At 42.9% G+C, this 24946-nt stretch overlaps 1 protein-coding gene across 1 annotated transcript in view; it reads right to left on the bottom strand.

Annotated features, from left to right (window-relative positions):
- The window catches only part of KIRREL3 (kirre like nephrin family adhesion molecule 3), a 483489-nt gene that overhangs the window by 22600 nt on the left and 435943 nt on the right, over positions 1 to 24946 (bottom strand). Inside the window, exon 16 of the mRNA XM_058194674.1 lies at positions 10399 to 10508. Within this exon, the coding sequence (XP_058050657.1) occupies positions 10399 to 10508 (110 nt within the window). The remainder of the gene's footprint in view (positions 1 to 10398; positions 10509 to 24946) is intronic.

Raw genomic sequence — 24946 nt, 5'->3', positions numbered from 1 at the left:
TCCCTCTCCTCTCCTCCTCTCTCCTCTCTCTCCCTCCCTCCCTCCCTCCCTCTCTCCTCTCCTCCCTCCTCTCCTCTCTCCTCTCCTCCTCCCTCTCCTCCTCTCTCCTCTCCATCCTCCTCCCTCCTCTCTCCTCTCTCCTCTCTCCCTCCCTCCTCCCTCCCTCCTCCCTCCTTCTCCTCTCCCTCTCTCTCCCTCCCCCTCTCTCTCCTCCTCCTCTCTCCTCTCTCCTCTCTCCCTCCCTCTCCTTCTCCTCTCCTCCCTCTCCTCTCTCCCTCCCCTCCCTACCTCTCTCTCTTCTGTATGTCTTTACGTTAGCATTACAAAGCTGGTATGTTGGAACTATATTATAAGGGAAACATCCTGTCATAATGTAAAGAAGATAATACTTCTTCTGGGGAGACTTTCTGACCATATTTTGTATTTGAAGTTCAGGAAGAAAGAACCACACTATCTGTCAAAACGAATGAGGTTTTTTGGGAACAGGAATTATTTGTATGCTTATCCTAACAACAACATATTCCCCAGGAAGCATTGAGCAGAAGCCAAAAATGACTCAAGTTGAAAAGATGCAATAACTCCCAGATATCTAAAGCTTTTCCACTGTTTAAATGGATAAGCGTCACAATGATTAAAATTGCAGTCCTGTGTAGTCTCATCTACAGTAGAAGTAAGCTTCTTGAATGTAGTAGGGCTTACTGCTGGGATAAATTATACTGGATTGCATTGCAAAGCTCCATTTAAAAAAAACAACAACACAGGAAAACATAGTGAAAAATCAAATGCTTTGAAAGGAAGTGAGACACCGCTTATGTAAACAAACAAAAATGAGTTGACTCTGAGATCACACAAGTAAAAGATGTTTGTTATGATAATAGATGAGTGCTAGAAATTTCATTATGGTATCCTTTATCAGAGGAATGGGATTTCATTATAGGTACTAGTATAGAAAAAAGAGGTGGAAAGAAAAATAGTATATTATTTTTACAGTAAGTATCTGCAGAAATCACATTGTCAAGAACAAGACTTGAAAGCTACTAAAGATTTTAGGTGCTCAAGCTTGGAGTTTCATTCAAGTTAAACTGGGCTCAAGGTAAAGTGATCAGTCAGCCAGTAAGAGTCTCTGAGTAGATGCAAGGGAGTAAAGGAAGAGAGAGAGGATGGTAAAAAAAAAACCCATGTAAATGGTTTAAATACCAAAATGAACTTAAATTGGTTACATTAGTGAGCAAGAGACAGAGAGATTTCAATGATCATCTGATCTATAAGCCTTCACTAGGTCTGAAATTCAGTTAATTTCAGGACCTTGGAGAGCTCCAACTGCAAAGACTGCAACTCCAATATACCATTGTCCCCCTCCAACGTGTAAGATTTAAAAGAGAAAAAGACAAATTAATCACTTTCCTAACCTAAAATCTTTTCAACAACCCCATGTATCATTGGGAAAGCACAGTGGAGGAGAAATTGCATAGCCCTGCAGGAAGAATCAATTCCAGGAAGACGTCTATGGAAATTCCGGTTCAAGATTCATAGGCTGTGAAAAAAAATATATGAACACCTGGCCTTGGGAAGCGGGGAAGGATAATTGAACAGCAAAGGGAGGAGTTTCAGAAAAGATTACTTAGTCCTGAGAAAATCAAAATGCTTTGACTTAGTTCACTGCATGAAGGAATAGAGAAGAACTTTGATAGGTTTTCAAGCTTCTGTTATTCTTGTTGTGACCCAGGCCCAAATAGGGAGTAGGAAACTCAGTCAGTGAAAAAACAAACAAACTTTATTAGAACAGCTGAGAATTACTTCATTCTCAGCGTAGTTCAACTAAATTAAAGCAAATTCCTCCCAACACAAATTCCTCAGTGCTATCACAAACCTTGGTCCAATTAGGCAAACTGCCAAAAGCCTTTCTTGGCAAAAGTTCAGAAGACACTGATACAAAAATAAATGCAAGAAGATGACGCTACCAATGTTGTTTTCCGGCAAAGCCCAAATGCTGTTGCTGGTCTGTTTTAAGCCTTATGGGGAAGGCCAATCATCTCTTGGCCCTACTCCCGAGTTGTCCTCTTTGCTGGAGCTGCTCTTGCCTTCTGGCAGCTCTTCTCATGCGTGCATTAGGAACAGGCTCCTCCTGTTCCTCTGCCTCACTACTATCAGTCTCTGGAGGCTGTGGAATCCGCACCTCATTCCCCCGATGGCCCTGGCCCCACCTCAGCCTCTGACCCAGAGCCCTCATCCAGGCCTTCCCCAGCCTCCAGGACTGGCCCATTCTCTTCCTCAACCTCATCGCTGTCTGACTCCGTTGCCAGCTCCGCAGGCTGCTGGTGGACCACAACAATTCTACCTTAATACAATAAACATCCGTCCTGGAATTTCTGCATATTTATGCACATCTGTTGACCATTTCTACCTCAAGTGACACACACAAGTTTTCAACATCAGGTTTAGTTTTGCATCAGACTCCTGATTCTACTTCTCAGCTGGTAATATAGCAATTCTTGACTCAGTTGTCTATGGATTCCTCTCCTCCATATCTGGCAGTGGTTCTCAACTTTGGTGACTTTCAAAAGCCTGGACTTCAATTCCAAGAATTCTACCCCAAACTGTTTCTGAACAAAAACACTAACTTCACAATGGAGTTGGTAGATAGCATAGGCATAAAGCTGAAGAAGCTGTAAGGAATAGGCAAGGGTCAAATTTCAAAACAAAAACAAGCCCAGTTGTAACCCAAAAGCCAAGGTACATGGAGTAAGATATCATTAAGAAACGCCAGCCTGATCAGGAGGTGTTTATATCCAGATGTTGCTTCTGCATTGTTGTATTAAAACTGGAAAAAATAAAGTCAGAGATATGCTGGCACTTTGTTCATACACCAATGGTTAATTATGGAAAAGTTCAGAATAAGTGTGATTGCAAGGAGATTTTACTCCTAAGGAACTGCCTTCTCCTAATAGGACCTATTCTTCAAATATGCACGACTTCGGGCCTCCACCCACAACACAGCTTGGTGGAAATTTACTCAGTCTTCATCTGAGAATCTCAATATCAGAGAATGAAGGTTGATTCTAAAACTTTTGAGCCTCCTATTTTATTTTTTTTGGCAAGTGGGGTGTGAGAACAAAGTACATCCCGTGGTTTAGTTTCATCCTATTGCATGACTGTCTTTGAGTCTCATTTAGTTGCTCATGGATGATGCTATCTATTGGGCATTGCTTGAACATCTGCACTGGGTTTGAAATGATTCCAACATAAAAAAAAGGAGAAAGGAGTGAAAGGGGACTACCTATTAGCTCCATTATGAAGCATTTGGATTAGTGGGGCCTGGTTTCCAGCAACCAGCAACCATTCTTTATATCTTTTAGAAGGACTAGGAGTGACATAATAGCAGTCTTCCAATATCTCAGGGGCTGCCACAAAGAAGAGGGAGTCAAGCTATTCTCCAAAGCACCTGAGGACAGGAGAAGAACCAACGAATGAAATTAATCAAGGAGAGAATCAGCCTAGAACTAAGGAGGAATTTCCTAACAGTTAGAACTTTGCTTGCAGAAACAAACTTTGCTTGCAGAAGTTGTGGATGCTCCAACATTGGAGGTTTTTAAGAAGAGATGGTACATGGATTGATTAAAAATGTACAGGTATGATGGAAGATATGTAACTAAAAAGCAAAAAGAATTTGAAATGAAATCGGGGCTGCTCAAATACCAGACTGAATTGGTGGGAATAAGGGATTGGAAAGGGCGAGGAGGAGAGAGAGGGAAAGAAGGAAGTAGGATGGAAAGAAGAGAGAAGGAAAGAAGAGGAGGAAATGGAGAGGAAGGGAAAAGAAAGAGGGTTAGAAAGGGAGGAAGAAGAGAGGAGTGGGGAAGGAGGAGAGGAAGTAGAAAAGGGAAGGAGAGGGGGGATGGGTAAGTAGAAGAAGGTAGAGAAGGGTAGAGGAGAAGGGAAGGTTAAGTTAAGGAAGGAAGTGGTAAACGAGCAGGTCCGAATAGGTACCAAATGAAAGTTAAAAGGTGATGGATAAATGACTGTACATTAAATATGATGATAGAAAATGAAAATAAAAACTTTTGGGAAGTTTTTAAGAAGAGATTGGACAACCATTTGTCTGAAAAGTTATAGAGTTTCCTGCCTGAGCAGCATGTAGGACTAGAAGACCTCCGAAGTCCCTGTTATTCTAATATTCTAATTCTAATCTCTCCCTCACCTGGACCAAGGAAGTCTTAGTACTAACAATGAATAAAGTAGGAAAAAAATTCTGGACAGCTTCTACATCCAACCGTGAGCATTCATGGCTATGGATCTTTCAACGGAGATTTATAATTTTACTACACAATGCCTCCTGCTGTCAAATAGGCAACGTTCATTTGTAAAGCTTCGGGGCAGGGGGTGGGGAGGAAGGAACACATGGGAGAGCAGCACAGAAATTCTTCCCTCCATCCAGTGGCTCGGAGATTTGCTCTGGAAAGCCTGCGTTCCTTCCACCGCCACCATGCACAGCAAGTTGCCAGCTGAACATAGCAAGGATCGCTGGCATGATGGGGGAAGCTCATTTTTAACATCTTAAGTTGCCAACTTTGACAGGTGGCTGATGTGGAAATGTGTGGCAGAAGTCCAAGAAGGAAGAATCAACATGCAGTTAAGACTGACGGAGATAGGGAGAGCAGTTGGTTTCTGCCACATCTCCGGATTCCTTTGCTGTTTGCACAGCAGGCCGGCTGACTTGCATCATGCTCTCAGGGCTGTTTGCAGTCCTGCCGGGGAGTCATTGCAGCTCGTATGTTAATGAAGTCACATCCAAATCTGTCAGCTCATTGACAAATTTCTTCCTAATAATTCTTATTAGGATGGTATTTGAATGTGCCCAGGCTAGACCTGTTATTGCTGGAGGTAGGATCCATATGCCTAGTGTTGCATGCAATGAGAAGGAAAGATACAGAGTCTTTTTAATCACGAGAAGGGAAGTCTTCATTAGCTTCTGCTGCCTGGAGCAAGGATTGCAGAGAGAGAGAGAGGGAGGGAGGGGGGAGGGAGAGGGAAATGATGGATGGATGGATGGATGGATAGAGGCTCTAAATGGGAATGAATGACTTATTTTGTTAAGCATGTTAGAGAGAGTACAGAGTTTCTGTACTGGTGGTTTCTTGTCTGGGGTGTTAGACAAACTATTGTCAGGTCAGCTTATTTTCCAGAGTACCAGAAGGCAAGACAGTAAGCAAAATGGATAGAAACTAATCAAGGAGAGAAGCAACCTGGGATTAAGGAGAAACTTCCTAACAGTGAGGACTATTAACCAGTGGAACAGCTTTCCACCAGAGGTTTTGGATGCTTCATCAATGGAGGTTTTTAAGAAGAGACCGGACAGCCATTTGTCCTGAAAAAGTATGGGTCTCCTGCTTGGGCATGGGATTGGACCTTGAAGGTCCTTTCCAGCTCTATTCTGATTCAATTCAAAGATATTGCCCTTGCCCTTTTCACACTGAAACTCTTTATAGCTTGATATACTCATTTTATTCCCAATGAAAAGGAAAGTTCCTGTCCAGCGTCAGATGGAACTAAAAGGGCTTTGGGAAGTTGTTGGATCTCTGTGTGTGATTTTAGATGCTGCTGTCTTAACATATCCGGAGAAAACTGATTTAAGATGTAAAAATGTGTGTGTTGGTGTAAACTACCCAGAATCACCTAGGCGAGATGGACAGTGTAGAAATTTAATAAAAAAAACCCCCAAACAACCATTAGGATTACTGGATATTGCGCTAGAGAAAGGACGAAAAGGAAGACTCATGGCTTCATGGGCCTTGATAAATGGAAGATTGGAAACCAGTTTATTACCAAATCAGACTGTTGTTTTGTTTATCTCTGAGTTGTCCATTCTGGTAGAAGTTAGGTGAAGGAGCTGAAGATTGGACTGAGAATGTTCTACATGCGAAACACGTGCTCCCTCATTGCGCCATGGGAAGGTTATAAATAAAACAAACTATTTAAATTTAAATGCAGAGTTCAGCTCGGATTGAAAGGTAGTAAATTGCGAATGTATCGCACAAGAATTAATAAAGAAGTATATAAAACACTACAGTAATAAAATAAGCTACTTTATGAAAATTGAAGTTGGTTATTTAACTCATGCCCCAAGTAAGCTTGGTATTGGTATCCATTTGGATTTTAGCTTTGAGAAGCTTGCACAAAATCCAGCTGTGTGATACTTGTTCTTACTGAGAGTTTCAAAAACAAAACAAAGAATGGTTTAGAATTTGGCGGATCAATTGAGAGACAACGATAATTGATCAACAGCACCTTATTCTGCTTTCAAAGACATTTCAAGAATTAGGTTTGCATATCTGTATCGTTTCAAATCAATTTTCCCCAAGCTATGAGGACTCCCTCTCAAATTGGATCTTTCCTTGGCCACCTTTCCAACCAAAATGAATCAATATCAATTTATTTATTAAATATTTATGCCACACATCTCTCCTATAAGAGATAAGAGTCAATAAGAGAGCCAGTTTGGTCTAGTGGTTAAGGCAGCAGGCTAGAAAGTGGAAGTCTAAGTCCCACCTTAGCCATGAAATCTAGCTGGGTGACCTTGAGCCATTCACTAGGTGATGGTTTGTTCTAGTCCCGTTTTAGCCATGAAAGCTGGTTAAAAGACTTTGAGCCAATCACCAGAAGACAGTGAGTTCTAGTCTCACCTTAGCCACAAAAACTGGTTGAAAGTTTTTGAGAATTATAACAGATTGAACAGGGATTGAGACTAAATTGATTCTGAATTTAATAACAGCAGCAAGGCTGTTGATTGGACAATATTGGAAGAAAAAGAGTTACCTACAATAGAAGAATGGATATTGAAAGTTACTAATTTGGCTAAGATGGCTAAAATCTCAGCTTTTTGGAAAGACAATACGCAGGAAAGATATTTAATTGAAAGGAAAAAATGGATTATTTACAAAACAGATATCAGATTAAGAAATATCAGATTGCCTTTGAATAATTAGGAAGTATTATTTTATGTAATGGGGGGTTGGGAAATGAAAAGATTTGGATGAGGTTAATTGGATTAGAAGGGAAAATTTTACTCTATGTTTGGTTTATGTATAACAATACCTTGTGATTGACCCGGGAAGCCGGGGGGGGGGGAGGGAGGGGGGAAGGGGGTTTTGTGGGGGGGAGGGGGGAAAAAGGGGGGAAAATGTTTTTGTTTGTTAAAACTTTTTCAATAAAAAAAAAGAAGAAGAAAGTTTTTGAGCCAATCACCAGGAGATGGGGAGTTCTAGAGCCATTTTAGCCATGAAAGCTGGTTGAAAGACTTTGAGACAATCACCAGGAGATGCTGAGTTTTCGTCTCACCTTAGCCACGAAAGCTGGCTGAAAGTCTTTGAGCCAATCACCAAGAGATGGGGAGTTCTAATCCCATTTTACCCATTGGGCCAGTCACTCTCTCTCTGAGCCCAACTAATCTCATAGGTTTTTGTTGTGGGGAAAATAGGAGGAAGAAGTTCTGTTGGATATGTTCTCCTCCTTGAGTTATTTGCAAAAATAATAAAGGCGGGATACACAATAATAAATAAATAAAAATAATCGAAAAAAAAAGCCTCTGAAGTTTCTGTTTGGGGCTTTTTTCTGAAGCTCCATTTGGGGCTTGGGGCTTTTTTCCTAAGCTCAACTTGGGGCTTTTTTTCTGAAGCTCCATTTCTGATGCTTTTTTCAGCCTCTGAAACCTCTGGGCGGGGCTACATTCAGAGTATAAGACTCACCCAGCTTTTCACCTTCTTTTTTTGGGGAGAAAAAGGTGCATCTTATACTCCGAAAAATACAGTAGCTACGGAAAAGCAAGCTGGAAGTTTCATTTTAAGGAGTGATCGTCATCAGGGTATCGTCATGGGACGAGTGATCGTCCCATGGCATAGGACCGGGTTACTTACGAGACCGCCTGCTGCTTCCAAATGCCTCCCATCGACCAGTGCGCTCCCATAGGGAGGGCCTCCTCAGGGTGCTGTCGGCCAGACAATGTCGACTGGCGACCCCCAGGGGGAGGGCCTTTTCTGTGGGGGCTCCTGCCCTCTGGAACGAGCTACCTCCAGGGATACGTCAACTCCCTGACCTCCGGACCTTTAGACGTGAGCTAAAGACATTCTTGTTTCATCGCGCAGGGCTGGCCTAATAGTTTTAATGGGGGCTTTTAATTGAGTTTTAGTTTTTTATTGAATTTTAGTTGTTAGCCAAATTGAATAAGTCTTTTAATAATGTTTTTAATTTTTATATTTCTGTTTTATTTGGCTGTAAACCGCCCTGACTCCTTCGGGAGAAGGGCGGTATATAAATCAAAACAATAAATAAATAAAATAAATAAAATCAGGAAAACATTACTTTAATTAAAGCAAAGTGATATTCATACTCTCCAGTTACGTCAAAGGTTCCCAACCCCTGGGCCATGGACCAGTACCAAGCTGTGGGATGCCAGAAACTGGGCCATGGAAACAAGTGAAGCTCTATCTTGTGGCTTGTAGAGGCAGCACACGAAACCATACCCCCTCCGGTCCATGTGAAAACCTCTCTCTACAGAACCGGTCCTTGGTTCCCAAAAGGTTGGGGGTGTCTCTGCATTAAGTTTGTTCTCTCTCCGGATGTTCTAAGAATTACAATTTTTGGAAGCTGAAGCTCAAATATTTTGGCCACCAAATGGGAAGAGAAGGCTCCCTGGAGAAGACCCCAATGTTGGGAAGATTGAAGGCAAAAGGAGAAAGAAACAGCAGAGGATGAGATGGTTAGAGACAGTGTCACTGATGCAGTGAACGTGAATCTGGGCAAATTCTGGGAGACGGTGGAGGATGGGAGGGACCTGACATGCTATGGTCCATGGGGTTGCAAAGAGTTTTTATTTTATTTTTATTTATTTATTTATTTGTCAAACACAACAGTATAAGTATAAGCATGAAATAACCTTACAAATTGGATACAGTCAAAGGGAACATTAGGAAAGGAACGGCAGGCACGCTGGTGCTCTTATGCACACCCCTTACAGACCTTTTAGGAATTGGGTGAGGTCAGTAGTAGATAGTCTTTGGTTAAAGCTTTGGGGATTTTGGGAAAAGACCACAGAGTCAGGTAGTGCATCCCAGGCATTAACAACTCTGTTACTGAAGTCATATTTTCTACAATCAAGATTGGAGCGGTTCACATTACGTTTAAATCTATTGTGTGCTCGTGTATTGTTGCGATTGAAGCTGAAGTAGTCTTTGACAGGAAGGACATTGTAGCAGATGATTTTATGAGTTATGCTCAGGTCATGCCGAAGGTGGCGGAGTTCTAAATTTTCTAAACCCAGGATTTCAAGTCTGGTGGCATAAGGTATTTTGTTGTAATCAGAGGAGTGGAGAACTCTTCTTCTAAAATATTTCTGGACACGCTCAATTGTATTAATGTCCGAAATGAGGTGTACGTTCCAGACAGGCGAGCTGTATTCGAGAATTGGTCTAGCAAATGTTTTATATGCTCTGCTTAGTAGTGTAATCTTTCTGGAGAAGAAGCTACGCAAGATTAAGTTTACAACTCTTAAAGCCTTTTTTGTGATGTAGTTGAAGTGGGCTTTGGCACTTAGATCGTTTGATATGAAAACTCCAAGGTCTTTGACGGAGTGAGGGTTGACGATTTAGTGACTGAACAAACACAAAAAACACTTTTTGGGGAGGAGGTTTGGGGAGGGCAGATGGGGATGCGATCGGTGGCATCACGTGACTCAGCATCTCATATTTTGCGCTGCAAAGAGGTAGCGAAATTGTTCAGCTGTAACTCAAGGTGAATTGTCCATTTCGATCAGCAGCATCTTTTGTTTAATATTTTATTTTTACTGCTACGAGAGATACCATTTAGAGATCGCCCCAGGCATTCAACCATCCTGAATCTTCTCTGAGAGATAGTTGGAATTGCGTGTAATTTCAGGTCACCCCGCACTTGAGTTTGGAGCTCTAGTGGGTTTGACAGTAATGAGGCAGCCAACAAACTTTCCCTGTTGCAAGTCTTGGTGTACTCATCCATCTCGCAACTGAAGATGCATCTCAGTGGTTCGTGCTTAAACAGATGAGGGTGGGAGACGCTAATGCACTGCTTAACATCCTTGGGGTCCACTGGTGGTCATGTCAACTTCTCCATTAAGGAGTAGGAAACCTTCGTTTTCATCAGAGCCCGCAGGCTATTTGCCGAACAGCAATAGTCAGTCCCTCCTGTTTTTCTTGTCTGCATTAATAAAGTTGCAATCTGTGATTTTAACAGCCCTGAGCGATATGTTAAATTTTGAAACAGCATACCTCCCTGTCATAGGCCTTCGTACACTAAAAAACATATGCCTGCACTCATTATTGTTGACCGGGGGGGAACAGCAGTTGATTAAGGGAAAACAGAATAAATCCTTACCATTAACTGCTTGATTGCTGGGTGGTCTTCACTTTCTCTGCTTGAGGCAGATTCCTTGTGAACAATCTCAACTCGGATATCGTTCTTGGCTGAAACGACTCCTTTCAGATCTAAGTAAAAGAATAAAAAAAAAGTGACGTCACGAAAAGTAAGAGGAATGCTCACTGCTCTGACCAACAATTACCGTATATTTCGGAGTATAAGATGCACCTTGGCTTTTGGGGAGGAAAATAAGAAAAAAGCTGATTGGCAGGTGGATCGGCCTCTGGAATACCCCCAATCAGCTGTTCCCAGAGGTGAATTTTAGCAACAGGTTCCTTGGTTGTGAGCTCTGTGCCTTGCTTTTTTTTTGCTTTTTTTTTCTACCTCTGAAACTCCATTTCTTAAAAAATGTTTTTCTGCCTCTGAAAGCCTCTGAGACAGAGCTTCAGAAAAAAAGCTTCTGAAGCTGTGTTTGGGGCTTTTTTTTCTGAAGCTCCGTTTGGGGCTTTTTTTCTGAAGCTCCGTTTCTGATGCTTTTTTCAGGCTCTGAAACCTTCCTTTGAGAATCTGGGCGGGGCGTATAAGACACACTCAGATTTTCACCCTCTTTTTTTGAGGAAAAAGGTGTGTCTTATACTCCAAAAAATATGGCAGGTCCCCCCCCCCCAGAAATGCTTTATATAGAGGCACCTAGATACTCAATTGCTTTGAAACTCATCAAATTTATTACTCAATGCATTTTGATGTGAAGATTTTGTCCTAGTACTCATCGTTTGTTTAGTACTCAACACACAAGCTAGAATTTGTCAGTGTTGGCTACCTTGTGACCCACTACTACATTATTCCTTATGGTGAAAAAATTGTTCGATATTAGTGGTTTCTGGTACTCATCCTACTTCCTGAAACCAATTAAGGACAAGTACCAAAGTGTCAAGGGACGTGGTGGCTCAGGGGCTAGGACGTTGAGCTTGTCGATCGAAAGATTGGCAGCTCGGCGGTTTGAATCCCTAGTGCTGCTGTGTAATGGGGTGAGCTCCCGTTACTTGTCCCAGCTTCTTCCAACCTAGCAGTTTCGAAAGCACATAAAAATGCAAGTAGAAAAATAGGGACCACCTTTGGTGGGAAGGTAACAGCGTTCTGTGTGCCTTTGGTGTTGAGTCATGCCGGCCACATGACCACGGAGATGTCTTCGGACAGCGCTGGCTCTTCGGCTTTGAAATGGAGATGAGCACCGCCCCCTAGAGTCGGCAACAACTAGCACGTATGTGCGAGGGGAACCTTTACCTTTACCTTTTACAAAGGTACCACTGTATATTCTTATCTTCCTGGAACCTCATAAAGTGCATAAAGGAATCTTCTAGGATACCCATTTGATGTATAAGAGAAACACGATTCTGGTCTGGGAATATCCCAGAACTTCTTAATTCAATTGAAAGTCTATGGAGCCGAGTTGACTAAAGAAACTTGCTAGTCAGAAGCGACCCAGCAATAAAACCCAGTTAATAGAAGCAATCATTCAATTTTGGTTTCACATGATAACAGCAGCAGAACTAAAAGACTTGGTTCACTCCATGGGAAGGCGTTGTAAGGCCATAATTCATGCTAAAGGTTACCCAACTAAGTATTAACTGACATGGTGATAATTTTTTGTATATCTCATTTTTTTCTACAGTGATCATTTTTGTATATCTCGCTTTTTCTACGTGTTTCACTTTTCTTCTTTATACTGTAACTGCTATTCTAATAGCAAATCCTTCATAAAAGTTATTGCATTACATTCTTGATTAAATTATCTTTCCATTGATAATTTATATGGTACTACTCAAAAAAAAAAAGTGGTGTTATTAGCTAGTTTTAGAAAATACACTTTCCCCAAAAAGTTTCCACAGTTTTGGCCACTACTTTAAGTTCTTCTGAAACTTAGAATTTAACTCTGCTTACAGCAGGGGTGTCCAAACCTGGCAACTTTAAGACTTGTGGACTTTAACTCCCAGAATTCTTCAGTCAGCTTTGCTGGGAGTTGAAGTCCACAAGTCTTAAAGTTGCCAAGTTTGGACACCCCTGGCTTACAGAGACCTAGGATTGTGAGCCAGATGTCCAGACAGATGGAAGGTCTCCACTGACATCAGATGCGCCTTTCCATGCTATATATGTTCTAACATAATCCTTGTTTCCTAATCAGCAGAGTTAAAATACTGGAAATCCATGAATTGAACATTCTCTTTGGTAAATGAACTATCACACCATCTAAGTAATGAACCTCATGAACACACAAGTAGGTATTTTGGATCTTTTCCAATAGATCAGCCTTAGAAGAGGAAGAGAAGGGGCTGTTTTTACATGCAGCAGAGTCCAGAGAAGGGCAGCGAGATTTTAGAGACTTATTTCTTCTTCACCTCCCCACCCCAGTATCCCGAGAGTCATCTAGTAATCTTTGAAGAGGCTTATTTTGAAAAATTAAACCCAAGATAACAAGCAGCAGGCTTGAGAGAAAAGGAAACACTTTTCTCTATGCATGCCTAAGATTAAAAGACTGAGAGGAAGGTAAATCTAAACAGCCACAAGCTTTGAAGAAACATTGAAGCGAAGGCCTGCTATTTATAATTGGCCCTTGAATAAACATATTAAGAGGCAGGTTACTTATTTATTGGATTTATGCCCTGCGTTTCCAATAAATAGTCCAGAAATTAGTTTGCGATACATAAATAAATAAATAAATAAATAAATAAATAAATAAATAAATAAATCACACCCAAACAAAAATCCCCTGGTAAAACCTCCCCAGCAAAGCCAAATTTGACACCTGAAATTGTAATGAATGAATGAATGAATGAATGAATGAATGAATCAATCAATCAATCAATCAATCAATCACACCCAAAAAAAAATTCCCTGGTAAACCTCCCCAGTAAAGACAAATTTGACGCCTGAAATTAATTTGCAATAAATGACTGAATGAATGAATGAATGAATGAATGAATGAATCAATCAATCAATCAATCAATCAATCAATCAATCAATCACACCCAAACAAAAATCCCCTGGTAAACCTTCCCAGTAAAGCCAAATTTGACACCCAGCAAAGATCTACCTAACATTAAAATGGATTTATTTTGGACCTCTTGGAGCCCGTAAAAATCAAATCATTTTTTTGAGTCAAGCACAACTCTTTTCCGTGCAATTGTTAATCCTGTGAAATTTTGGAAGAACTCAAGGCAGTTATAGAATGATATAAAACCCATACGGAATGCTTCTAATGTAAGCAAGATAACTCAAATATTGTCAGGTGTGAACAACCAGATCCATACATAAAGAATTAAATTAGCTGATTTATTGCTCGTGTCTATACACAGAAATCTCCTCACAGTGATGGTTTGCACCTGGATAAAACTAGATAAGTTTCATTGGCATTCGAGAGGGGCCAGATTTCACCTTTTTGTGCCTATATAAGGACTTTAAATTAGTTCCCTGGTTGACTCCTCCCCCAGGCTCTGCCGGTCTCTCGCTAACATCGGGTTTTCTATCCAGGAGATGTCAGAAAACAGATTTTATGAGGTTAAGTCAAGCATTCAAGGTGCATCAGAACAAGGGGACCATTCACATTGAATAAGACAGTCCAACAAAAGACATTTGCAGCATTGCTGAGACGCCATTTGTAAGTTTTTATGTTCTGATTTCAGGGGTGAAATTCAGCCGGTTCTATCCAGCTTTGGCGAACTGTAGAGACGGTTGTGGGAGGCTCCACCCACCTGTGATGACATCATGACATCGCCTTTTTGCAACGATTTTAAACCTCTGTGCATGCGCAGAAGGCTTTGCACATGCACAGACAATGGCGCACACAAGGACGTTTGCAAACCGGTAGGGAAGGTAAGTGAATTTCACTCCTGTCTGATTTCTATAGTGTCCACTCAGAAATTGGTTGAACCACTACTTGGAGAAACTAATTGGGATAGGATCTTTGTATGGATGTTACTCTTGAGGATTTTTTCCCCCTTATACTCAAGTGCTCTTGCGCCTTTTAGTTCTCTGTCTTTAACATCTCTGACTTATACACAGGAAGTGGGAACTCAGTCTTAAAACTGAACTCAGCTGTTGTGACCACTGGCCTTGCTTCCAACACCTTGCTAATGGTTTCTTGAGGTTTTTCTTCCTTCTTCCTTCTTTTCAAAAGGTCCATTGCAGTAGTGCAGTAGTAGACAAAATGCAAACTTTGGATCAAGATGGCATTTTTCTTTTATGAATCTTGCTGACCCTAAGGCTTTATCTGTTGATAGCAATAGCATTTAGACTTATATACCACTTCACAGTGCTTTACAGCCCTCTCTAAGGGGTTTACAGAGTCAGCATTTCCCCCCCAATAATCCGGCTCCCCATTTTACAGACTTCAGAAGAATGGAAGACTGAGTCAACCTTGAGCCTGATGAGTTTCGAACTGAGGAACTGCTGGCAATCTTCAGTCAGCAGAAGTAGCCTGCAGTACTGCCCTCTAACCACTGCGCCACCTCGGGGGCAGATAGAATCATTTGGAGTTAATATAGGTACTCTTCAACTTACGACCACAATGGAGCCCAAAATTTCTCTTGCTAAGTGAGATATTTGTTAAGTGAGTTTTGCCCCATTTTACAACCAGTTTTTAATGAACATCTGGCTTCCCCAGAAGGTTGCAAAAGTTGATCACATGACCCCAGGACACTGGAACCATTATAAATATGACTCAATTGCCGAAGGGTCTGGATTTTGATCATGTGACCATGGGGGGATGATTCAACGGTCATAAACAGAGGTGGGTTTCAGCAGGTTTTGACCAGTTCTGGAGAACCGGTAGCAGAAATTTTGAGTAGTTCAGAGAACCGGTAAATACCACCTCTGACTGGCCCTGCTCCCATCTATTCTCTGCCTCCCAAGTCCCAGCTGATTGGGAAGAAATGGAGATTTTGTAGTAACCTTCCCCCTGCCACGCCCACCAAGGCATGCCACGCCCACCAAGCCACGGCCACATAACTGGTAGTAAAATTTTTTTTAATCCCACCACTGGTCATAAGTGTGAAAAACAGTCATAAATCACTTTTTTCAGTGCCATTGTAACTTCGATCCGTCACTAAACGAACTGTTGTAAGTCGAGGTCTACCTGTACCTTACCGAACAGGATCATGAGACAACAAAGGAAGGAAAACATTGCAGATTGCTTTTTTATTTTTTTAATGAATCTATGGGGTTAAAAATCCCAGGGGCCCTGAGTATTTCAACCAAGCAGTTATAAAAAAAAAATCTTTTAGTTACTACACTAGTGGCCAAAATTGTGGAAACCTTTTGGGAAAAATGTATTTTTGAGGTTGGATGGATAATAACATCATTTTTTTGGGGGGAGTTTCAAGAGAATCCTATCCCACTGCTGGAATGGCCTGGGAATAGCCCAAACCTTAACCCAAATGAAAATCTATGGAGCCGACTAAAGAAACTTGTTAGTCAGAAGCGACCCAGCAATAAAACCCAGTTAATAGAAGCAATCATTCAATCTTGGTTTCACATTATAACAGCTGCAGATCTAAAAGACTTGGTTCACTCCACAGGAAGACATTGTAAGGCCGTAATTCATGCTAAAGTTTACCCAACTAAGTGTTAACTGACATGGTGATAATTTTTATATATTTCATTTTTTCTACGGTGATCATTTTTGTATATCTCATTTTTTTCTACGTGTTTCACTTTTCTTCTTTATACTGTAACTGCTATTCTAATAGCAAATCCTTCGTAAAAGTTATTGCATTACATTCTTGATTAAATTATCTTTCCATTGATATATAATTTTATGGTACTACTCCAAAAAAAAAAAAAAAAGGGGTGTTATTAGCTAGTTTTAGAAAATACACTTTTCCCAAAAGGTTTCCACAATTTTGACTGCTACTGTAATTCAGGAACAGCAAAGTGAGAGAGAAATTCAACCTATGACTCAAACCCAAATCCTTGGGGAAATTCTTCTACACGTCTGCTGAACTGAATGCGAAGGGAAAGAGCTGTGCAGGAGAATTTTCGATGAGATTGGGAGGGAAAGTCTTTTACTCTTACCAGGATCTCTTCTCCTTTGGGAAGAAGAGTTAATCAGAAATCTGAAGGCATCTGGAACCACCTAATCAACCTTCTTAATAACAGATTTTATGAAAAAGGTTTGAAAACTAGAGACCACTTCATCAGATTTTGGTAGGGTTCTCTGAGATGGGTCTAAGTCAGACCGTGATAGCGAATCTATGGCACACGTGCCAGAGGTGGCATGTAGCACCCTCTCTGTGGGCACGCAAGCCATTGCCCCAGTTCAACTCTGCCGCACATGCGTACATGCCTCTCACCAGCCAGCTGGTCTTCAGGTCCCTGCTGTGCATGCACGAGAGGTGAGCCGCATGTGGGGGGTCCACGTGCACATGTGTGGGGGTGTGTGGGCACATGCAGGGGCCACACATGTATGTGCAGGGCGCATGCATGGGGCCGCAACGCATTCGGGGTGTATGTGTGCACGCACAGAGGCAGGGCGCATGTAAGGGTGCATATGCACGTACATGTGGGGCGCGCACATTGCATTTTGGGGATTTGGGCAAGCGCATGCGCTTTGAGCACTCGGTCCAGAAAAGATTAGCCATCAATGGTCTATGACAATTTGCTGGAGCCAACTCACTATGGCCAACTTGCCACGGCCAATTTGCTGCAGGAGAACTCACCATGGCCATTTCGCCACAGGACAACTGACTGTGGGACAAGAGTTACACTAATGTCAAAGAAGCAGTGGAACAGAATCATTAAAGAAGGGATGCAAAAGGAGGATGAATGGCAAACATTATTTTTTTTTAATTTTGAATAATTAAACAGAATTGTTAAATTGTTGCGCAGCGAGTTGTCCTGTGGCGAGTCGGCCGTGGCGAGCTGTCTTGCAGTGAGTTGGCCATGGCGAGTTGGCTGTGGCAAGTTGTTCCCATCCCCTCTGATGTGACTCCTGGTGTCATGTCCCACTCCTCCGCTGACGGCCGGGTCAGGGAAATCCGAATCAGGCTTGCCTCTGCAGCTCTGCCCAAAGTCCTAGCAAAGTCCTCAGAGCAGGCAGGAGACCAGAAAGTGACTTCAGCAAGATAAGTTCGACTTTTGCCTGACTCAGAGACTGCCAGAAAGTAGATCCTTTATATAGGCCATGGGGTGTGGCTCCATGACTCAGCACTCATTAAGGCCTGCCCCTCCCTTCCTTCTGTTGCCTCAGCCTATCCAGCCTTCTGATGCGAGGGTCACTCCAATCAGCAGCTGTTGGAAATAAACTTTTCTCAGGCTCACATGCTGTGGAGGAGGGGGAGGGGTCTAGCTGCTCCATTTGCCTGGGCATGGAGCCAGGGCTGGGGCCGGGGGGTGCTCCCTCCTCTGCAGCCTGCTTGGGCATGGAGCCAGGGCTGGGACCAGGAGGTGCCCCCTCCTCTTCAGCTTGTCTGGGCATGGAGCCAGGACTGGGGCCGGGAGGCATACATTACTCCGTGTTCGGGAGCAGATAAGAAGGCCCCGGCTGCTGTGAGAGCGGGCAAGACACAACACCTGGTTTCTCTTTGGAGTAATCTGCTCAGGGTTGAGTTGTGAGGCTGAAGCAAGTTGGGAGATAGCTAAATGAAGGAAACGACTACCATCGTTTTTGGGGCGGGGCGGCTTCTAGTTTGTCCTCAGCACCAGGAGGCCACAAGAATTTACGCTGAGGTTCACAAGTCACTCTTTCTCTCAAAACTGCACTACATTTTTTCTGGGGTGAGTAGAAAATAGTTTTTTCTTTGCAAGCCCCAAGCTGCAGTATCCTGGGTTGGCTTTGAAGGCGCTTAATCTGCTAGTGTAAACATTTCGCAGAACTCCCTGGGTTGTGCAAACTGCCAACCCGTTAAATATTTGTGGAAATGGGTTTAATTTAGTCATTTATTTTGGCGTCCCCAATTTCCTGTTTGATTACAAAGGGAGGGAGGGAGGCAGAGGTAGAAAATCTAAATACTCATCAGCATCTCTGCTTCACAGCCTGCATAATGTGATAGTGCTTGGTGAGAAGGTTTTAACCACTAGAGAGACTGGGAGAAAAGAAGGCACTTTATAACCAAATTTGGAAGCTCGCTGGATAGGAGCAGATTTGAAGTCCCTGTAAATAATGCAGGCTTTCAAGAAATAGGCTACAAATCATGTCTCGGGCTGGTTTCTGAATGACAGAATATTTTATGAGAGACAATAACTCAAGAGTTCGTCTAGGTGCTCCTCAGTCTATACCCAAACGTGATGAGGTTTGTGGGTGCAGAGATTCAGAGAGATGGCAGAGCAGTCAAATTAAAAAAAAAGGTGTTTGGACCACCGGGACACTTTTTTTTAACCATCATTGCTCAAAGACCTTGCATACTCTTAACTACCAAACAATTTTATAATCCCAGGCTTCTGTAGTATACTGGTGTGACCAATCCTGTATTAGTTTAAGGCATTTTAGAGGGGGAAAGCCCCCAATTAAAATAGATCCTATACAGCGGTGGATTTCAGATATTGTTACCACCGGTTCGCCCCGTGTGCGCACTGTACATGCATTCACCCGGCCAGGGGTGAAATCGAAAAATTTTCCCTACCGGTTCTGTGGGCGTGGCTTAATTAGTGGGTGTGGCTTGGTGGTCAGGTGACTGAATGGGCATGGTCAGTAATAATAAATAATAAAAATAATAAAGTATACAAAACTTGGGAGGCACCAGTCTACCTTCTTTAAAAATAGAGACCCTGGTCTACAATTGCCTTTTACTGAGAGGCCCCGGTCTACCTTCTTTAAAAATAGAGGCACCGGTCTACTAGCTGCCTATAGCACTGATCAGTAGTAGTGCAGCCCTTTGAAGTACCGCGGCAGTCATTTAAGACCATTTGCAGCTATATCACCCCCAAGAGCTTCAGGGACAGAAAAGAGGAACAGCGAGGCGTGGGCAGAGGGGGAGGGAGGGCAGGGATTTTTGCTACCGGTTCTCCGAATTACCTGCCTCCATCGCTACCGGATCGCGCGATCCAGTCCTAACCGGGAGCATTTCACCCCTGCACCCGGCCTTCCGTGCATGTGCTTTGCTCGTGTGCACACCTTCCGTGCATGTGCTTTGCTCATGTGCGTGTCTTCTGCGCATTAGCCGGGCCTTGAAAATGTGCCTAAATAGGATGGCACTGCGCCGGGGCGGGTGAGCAGGCCCACCCGCGATCTCCACTTTGACTGAACCGGTCCGAACTGGCTGAATTCCACCTCTGATCCTATACTTGGAATTATTGAGAGACCCTCACACAAAAAAAAGCTGGATCAAGCTATTTTGTGGCTGCAATGCCATACAGTCAGAAGTTTAGGCTATGATGGCCCTCAGATCAGTTGCAAATTTAGCCAAACAAATTCTGCAGATTATCCAGGGGTAAAATGCTACCGGATCGGACTGGATCGTGTGATCCGGTAGCGATCATGGCTGGTAGTTCGGCGATCTGGTAGCGATGGTGGAGCAAAGCTCCACCCACCTGCCCGGGTGTCGTTACTTCCTGGTTTTAACCAGGAAATAATGTGTTTTTTACCTTCTGCGCATGAGCAGAAGGCTTTGCATGTGACGCATGCAAGTGAGTGAAGCTAGCGTGCGCACGGCATATGCACTTCCGAGCCGGTAAGGAAGGTAAGTAGATTTCACCCCTGAGATTATCTGTGCTGAATGACTGGGTTCACATCTCAGACTAACCTGGCATGTGGTTGGCTTGCTCAGAGTTATAAGTTCCTCCAAACTGCATCATACAAATTCGGTGGCACAATTTGAGGTGCAGAATTTTAGATGCGTATTTCAGCACATTGCCAAGCCTTCTGCCCTTGAGTGTGCCCTCCCCCACACAAACAAGTAAACCACCACAATCACCATTCTCTTTTGGTGGTTACCGCATCACCAAAGTGACTTGACTTCCTCTGGTCAGAAGGCCCAGCTGGGTTCCTGACCTCTCAAAGATTGAAAATTCCTGATTTAGGGCTTTGGGAATAGTATGAAGTCAGCCAAGTACGTTTATTGAATAACCAAACTTAATATGTGAACTCAGTCAGTGGGAGAAGAAACAGAAGAAATGTATGCTGTCCTACATCTTGGTTCTCACTGAACTACTGAGAGATAAACTAATGATAAACATTATATCTCACTCAACTAAATAACTGGAAAGAGTGCAGAGAAGAGCAACAAAGATGATTAGGGGACTGGAGGCTAAAACATATGAAGAACGGTTGCAGGAACTGGGTATGTCTAGTTTAATAAAAAGAAGGACTAGGGGAGACATGATAGCTGTGTTCCAATATCTCAGGGGTTGCCACAAAGAAGAGGGAGTCAGGCTGTTCTCCAAGGCACCTGAGGGTAGAATAAGAAGCAATGGGTGGAAACTAATCAAGGAAAGAAGCAACTTAGAACTAAGGAGAAATTTCCTGGACAGTTAGAACAATTAATAAGTGGAACGACTTGCCTGCAGAAGTTGTGAATGCACCAACACTGGAAATTTTTAAGAAAATATTGGATAACCATCTGACTGAGATGGTGTAGGGTTTCCTGCCTGGGCGGGGGGTTGGACTAGAAGGCCTCCAAGGTCCCTTCCAACTCTGTTGTTATATTAAATTATTAATTTCCCCTCCCCCATTCATATTCATTTCACCCGGAAGAGGAAATTGTTTTGCTCTGATCAAAAGATAGCAGAAGGAATGCTTGTCTAACAATGGATAAACAAACTTAGTCCAGGGGCTGTGCTGGTTAAAAAAGAAGCAGCAAAATCAAGGTTACTAATACCTGAATTAACATCTGCTGTCCCTGAGGCAATGGCTTCTTAATTGATAACCTAGTGCTATCGGGCAAATCAATATGCAATTTAGTAGTTTTCTTCTACCTTTCTCTTGATAATGCTTTTTTTTCCCCCTGAAGGCCATCGTTTTCCTATCACCCTCGGGCATCTTTTAGTAATGGGCTTACAAACATATCATGATGGACTTTCCCAAGCTTCATAGTGAAGAAAAACCGTCTTTCCCCCCCCCCCCTTTGCTCTGCTCTTTCCATCCTGTTTTATTTTATTGGTTCTTCCTCTGTCCAGGCCTGAGCGCCAAAGCCTCAATGTTTAATCTCAAGGAAAAGTCAATTATGGACTCATCGAGTCTTTCCTAGAGGATAATAGTCCTTAAACAACTTTTAGCTGGTAAAGCCATCCAGGAACAACAATAGGTGTGTATTAAAGCCAGCCAAAATATCTGCCCAGGAAAATCTCTCCGATTACTAGCTGGACGCCCGTGCTTCGCTATGAAACTATGTGATCGGGGGTGATAAATTGACACTTAAAGCCTGAAACTTAATGTAGAATAAGGCAACTGGCAGTTGGAACAGAGGGGCAGGGGAAGTAGAACGTCCCAGCCCACAGGCCGAATGTGTCATGTGCTGGCCATGCCCACGCCTGGTTTAGCGAAGGGGTAGCATCAGGTGGGTAGGGGGAGTAGAACATCTAACTCAGTAGTGGGTTGCAAAACCTGTTGCTACCAGTTCACTCATGCGCTCATGCACGCATGTGATGCTTCTGCACAGAAGCGTCCGGCACCGGTGGGCAGAGCCTTCCATCGCCGCCGCCGCTACCAGTTCGCCGATCCAGGTAGAACCGGTAGCAAGCCACCACTGGTCTAACTCCTTAGCATCAGAACATGTGAATATAAAACTGTATGTGAAATACAAATGATCTGATGGTCATTTCGAAAAAAATCCTTTCTTAGTGAGCGCCTAGAAGAACATATGTGCCACCAGAAGAACATATGTGCCAAATTTCAAGTTTATAGGCTTTACCATTCTGGAGATTTCGTGATGAGTGAGTGGTATTTGGCTTTTATATATATAGAAGATTGCTTGTGATGAGTTTTGCATCTTCTTATTAAAAAAGGAAGACCTCTTCTGTTGATAGCCACTCTACCACGCTGGACCTTCTTTAGATTAGATCAGGGGTGTCCAATCTTGGCAATTTTAAGTCCTGTGGACTTCAATTCCCAGAATTCCTCAGTCAGCAATTCTAGGAGTTGAAGTCCACAAGTCTTAAAGTGGCCAAGATAGGACACTTTCAGCTTAGGTCTATTACATTTATTACACGACGAAGACCTGTATCTCCTTAGCTGGAACTTTTCCAGATTTCTATCCAGAAAAAAAACCGGATGTTGTCAGCAAGTATATCGAAAGCTTCAAGATTGGACGACGACTTCCGGTATCCGGCGGCAACGGACATCTGGAGGTGCCTCTCTTGCCTCCAGTGTCCGAATCCGGCCGCCTCCGAGGCCCTTAGGGGCCAGGTGTTCCGAAAAGGACACCTGCCGCACGGACGGCTCGCCAGGGGTCTCCCAGCCGACATACAGGACTGGGGGGACCGATGCTGGCGCGTCCTAGGCTCGGAGGGGTTCGGAGGCCTCAGGCCGCGGCCATTATTTTGGTCGTCGCCTGGGCCGCTGTGCCCGGTGACACCGGGGCTTTGGATTTATAATTGCAGCAGCCTGGTGGCGAACAGGGAACGGAGAAGAATTGAGGAAGGGAGAAGGGAAGGAGATATCGGCAAATGTGAGTGGAGTGCTCCGGTGCGGGGGTTTCTCTCCCTGCGACTGGAAGGAGCACGAATCACTTTGGAGAGAGGAGAACTTAAAATAACAAGATTACGGTTTTGTGGAGCTCTGGAGAAGAGGTGATGGAGAAATTTAGGAGGGAGGTTTGAGGCCCCCTCCTCTGGGGAACAATGGTGGCGTCCAGCTTCCGCCTTCACTATGAGAATCTTGATGACATCACTTCCCTTGACTTCCTGGTTGACTAACTGTACTCTGGACTCGTTGCTCCTGTGAGTGCCCCTGGTGGATCCGGAGGAAATTACAAGGATACTGTGCTTGCCTGAGGATTTTAAAAATTTTTTAAATGGCAAAGGTCAGAGACCAACTGCTGGAGAAATGGAGAATTTTGGAAAAGTTATCTAATATGGACAAGAAACTGGATGAAATAAGAGCAGAAATTGTGACTATCCAAAAGGATTTTAAAGGACACTCAACAAGTCTCAGCAGAAAACAAGCAGAAAGTGGAAGGTCTGGAGGAGAGATGCGGGCAGTGCAGAAAAGAGAGGAGACGACAGGCAATGCTGTGCTTGGACTACAGATGGATAAAATGTCTTATTTCCTTAGGTTTCAAAATCTGGAAGAAGTGGACCAAGAAGACTTGAGAGATGTTGTGACTAAACTGTTGGGAGAATTTCTTGGGAGAGGTGTTGACTTTATGAATTGGGATGTGGATCGAGCTTATAGAGTTAATTCAAAATATGCACGCACGCATGCAGTTCCTAGAGAGGTTCATGTCAAATTTGTGAGAAGAGAGACGAGATGAAATTCTTAGAAAACATAGGAGTGGGGCACTGACTTATAGGGGCAGGGAGATAGCCATTCTGAGGCAGATTCCCAGACAGGTACGTGAAATGAGAAAGAAATATTACTTTTGTCAAGCAAATTGTACCAGAAGGAGTAGGCTTCAGATGGCTGATGCCAGAGGATTGATGATTTTCCGGGAGGGCATTACGAAAAAATTAGTACAATTGCGGAGGCTGCGGCCTACGTGGAGGAACACAAAGCCCTCCTGGAATTAGATGACCCAGGAGTTGAAGAAGGGAGGTTATAGACCATGGGAGGAGGCGGCTGCCGCTGTTGCGCCCTGGAGTTGGGTCAGGCTGAACCCAGAGTTCTGAGATCCAAAACTAGGAAGTGACAATGATATTTGGTATTGTGTTGGTTTTCCTTATTCTCCTTTGTATGATATTCTGATTATTCTTGACCCTTCTTTATTGCGTATGTAAGATTGATAAACTTAGCTACTTCGTATCACCTGCTTGCCATATGGCTGTTGTATGTGTTTAAAAATTTGAGTAAAATTCTTATCTTGTATAAGAAAAATGAAAATTTACCATACCTGATATGTATTTGTATAAACCTTTTTTGACCAATAAAACTTTTTGGATAAAAAAAAAAAAAAAAAAAAAAAAAAAAGAAAGCTTCAAGATTGAAGGAAAACTCTAAAAAATCCTGATCACTAGATCAGCTCTTCAGGTCTTGGGAAACCATGAAAGCATTTTACAGCCATGGATCAGTCTGTGATTAGAAGTGATTCAAAATGATGTTTCATTGTGCCTTGTGGCGGACTAATCTGTACATTCTCTAAGTACTAAACCAGCTATCTTTTCTTTTATGTCCTTCATTTTTCTTTCCTTCAGCTTAAAAAAAAAAAAAACCTCTGTAAAAGTAGCTCTATTTTTCTACTTTATCTTCAAAATGATTCAGAATTTCTTCCAGCATTTTTTTGGGGGGCTATTGCTTTGGTTATGCTTCTGAACTGCTTGTTGCAAGGCAACAGTATTGTAATTATCTTGGTTTTTTTTTTTATCCATCCCTCTGCAAAGGGCCGTGGTAGCTCAGGCTGGTAAGAAGCCTGTTATTAGAACACAGCAGCCTGCAATTACTGCAGGTTCAAGCCCGGCCCAAGGTTGACTCAGCCTTCCATCC

This window comes from Ahaetulla prasina, chromosome 9 (assembly GCF_028640845.1).
Source record: "Ahaetulla prasina isolate Xishuangbanna chromosome 9, ASM2864084v1, whole genome shotgun sequence".
In the NCBI taxonomy this organism is placed as follows: domain Eukaryota; kingdom Metazoa; phylum Chordata; class Lepidosauria; order Squamata; family Colubridae; genus Ahaetulla; species Ahaetulla prasina.
The sequence above is the reverse complement of the archived record's forward strand: the minus strand, read 5'-3'. Positions and strand labels throughout refer to the sequence as shown.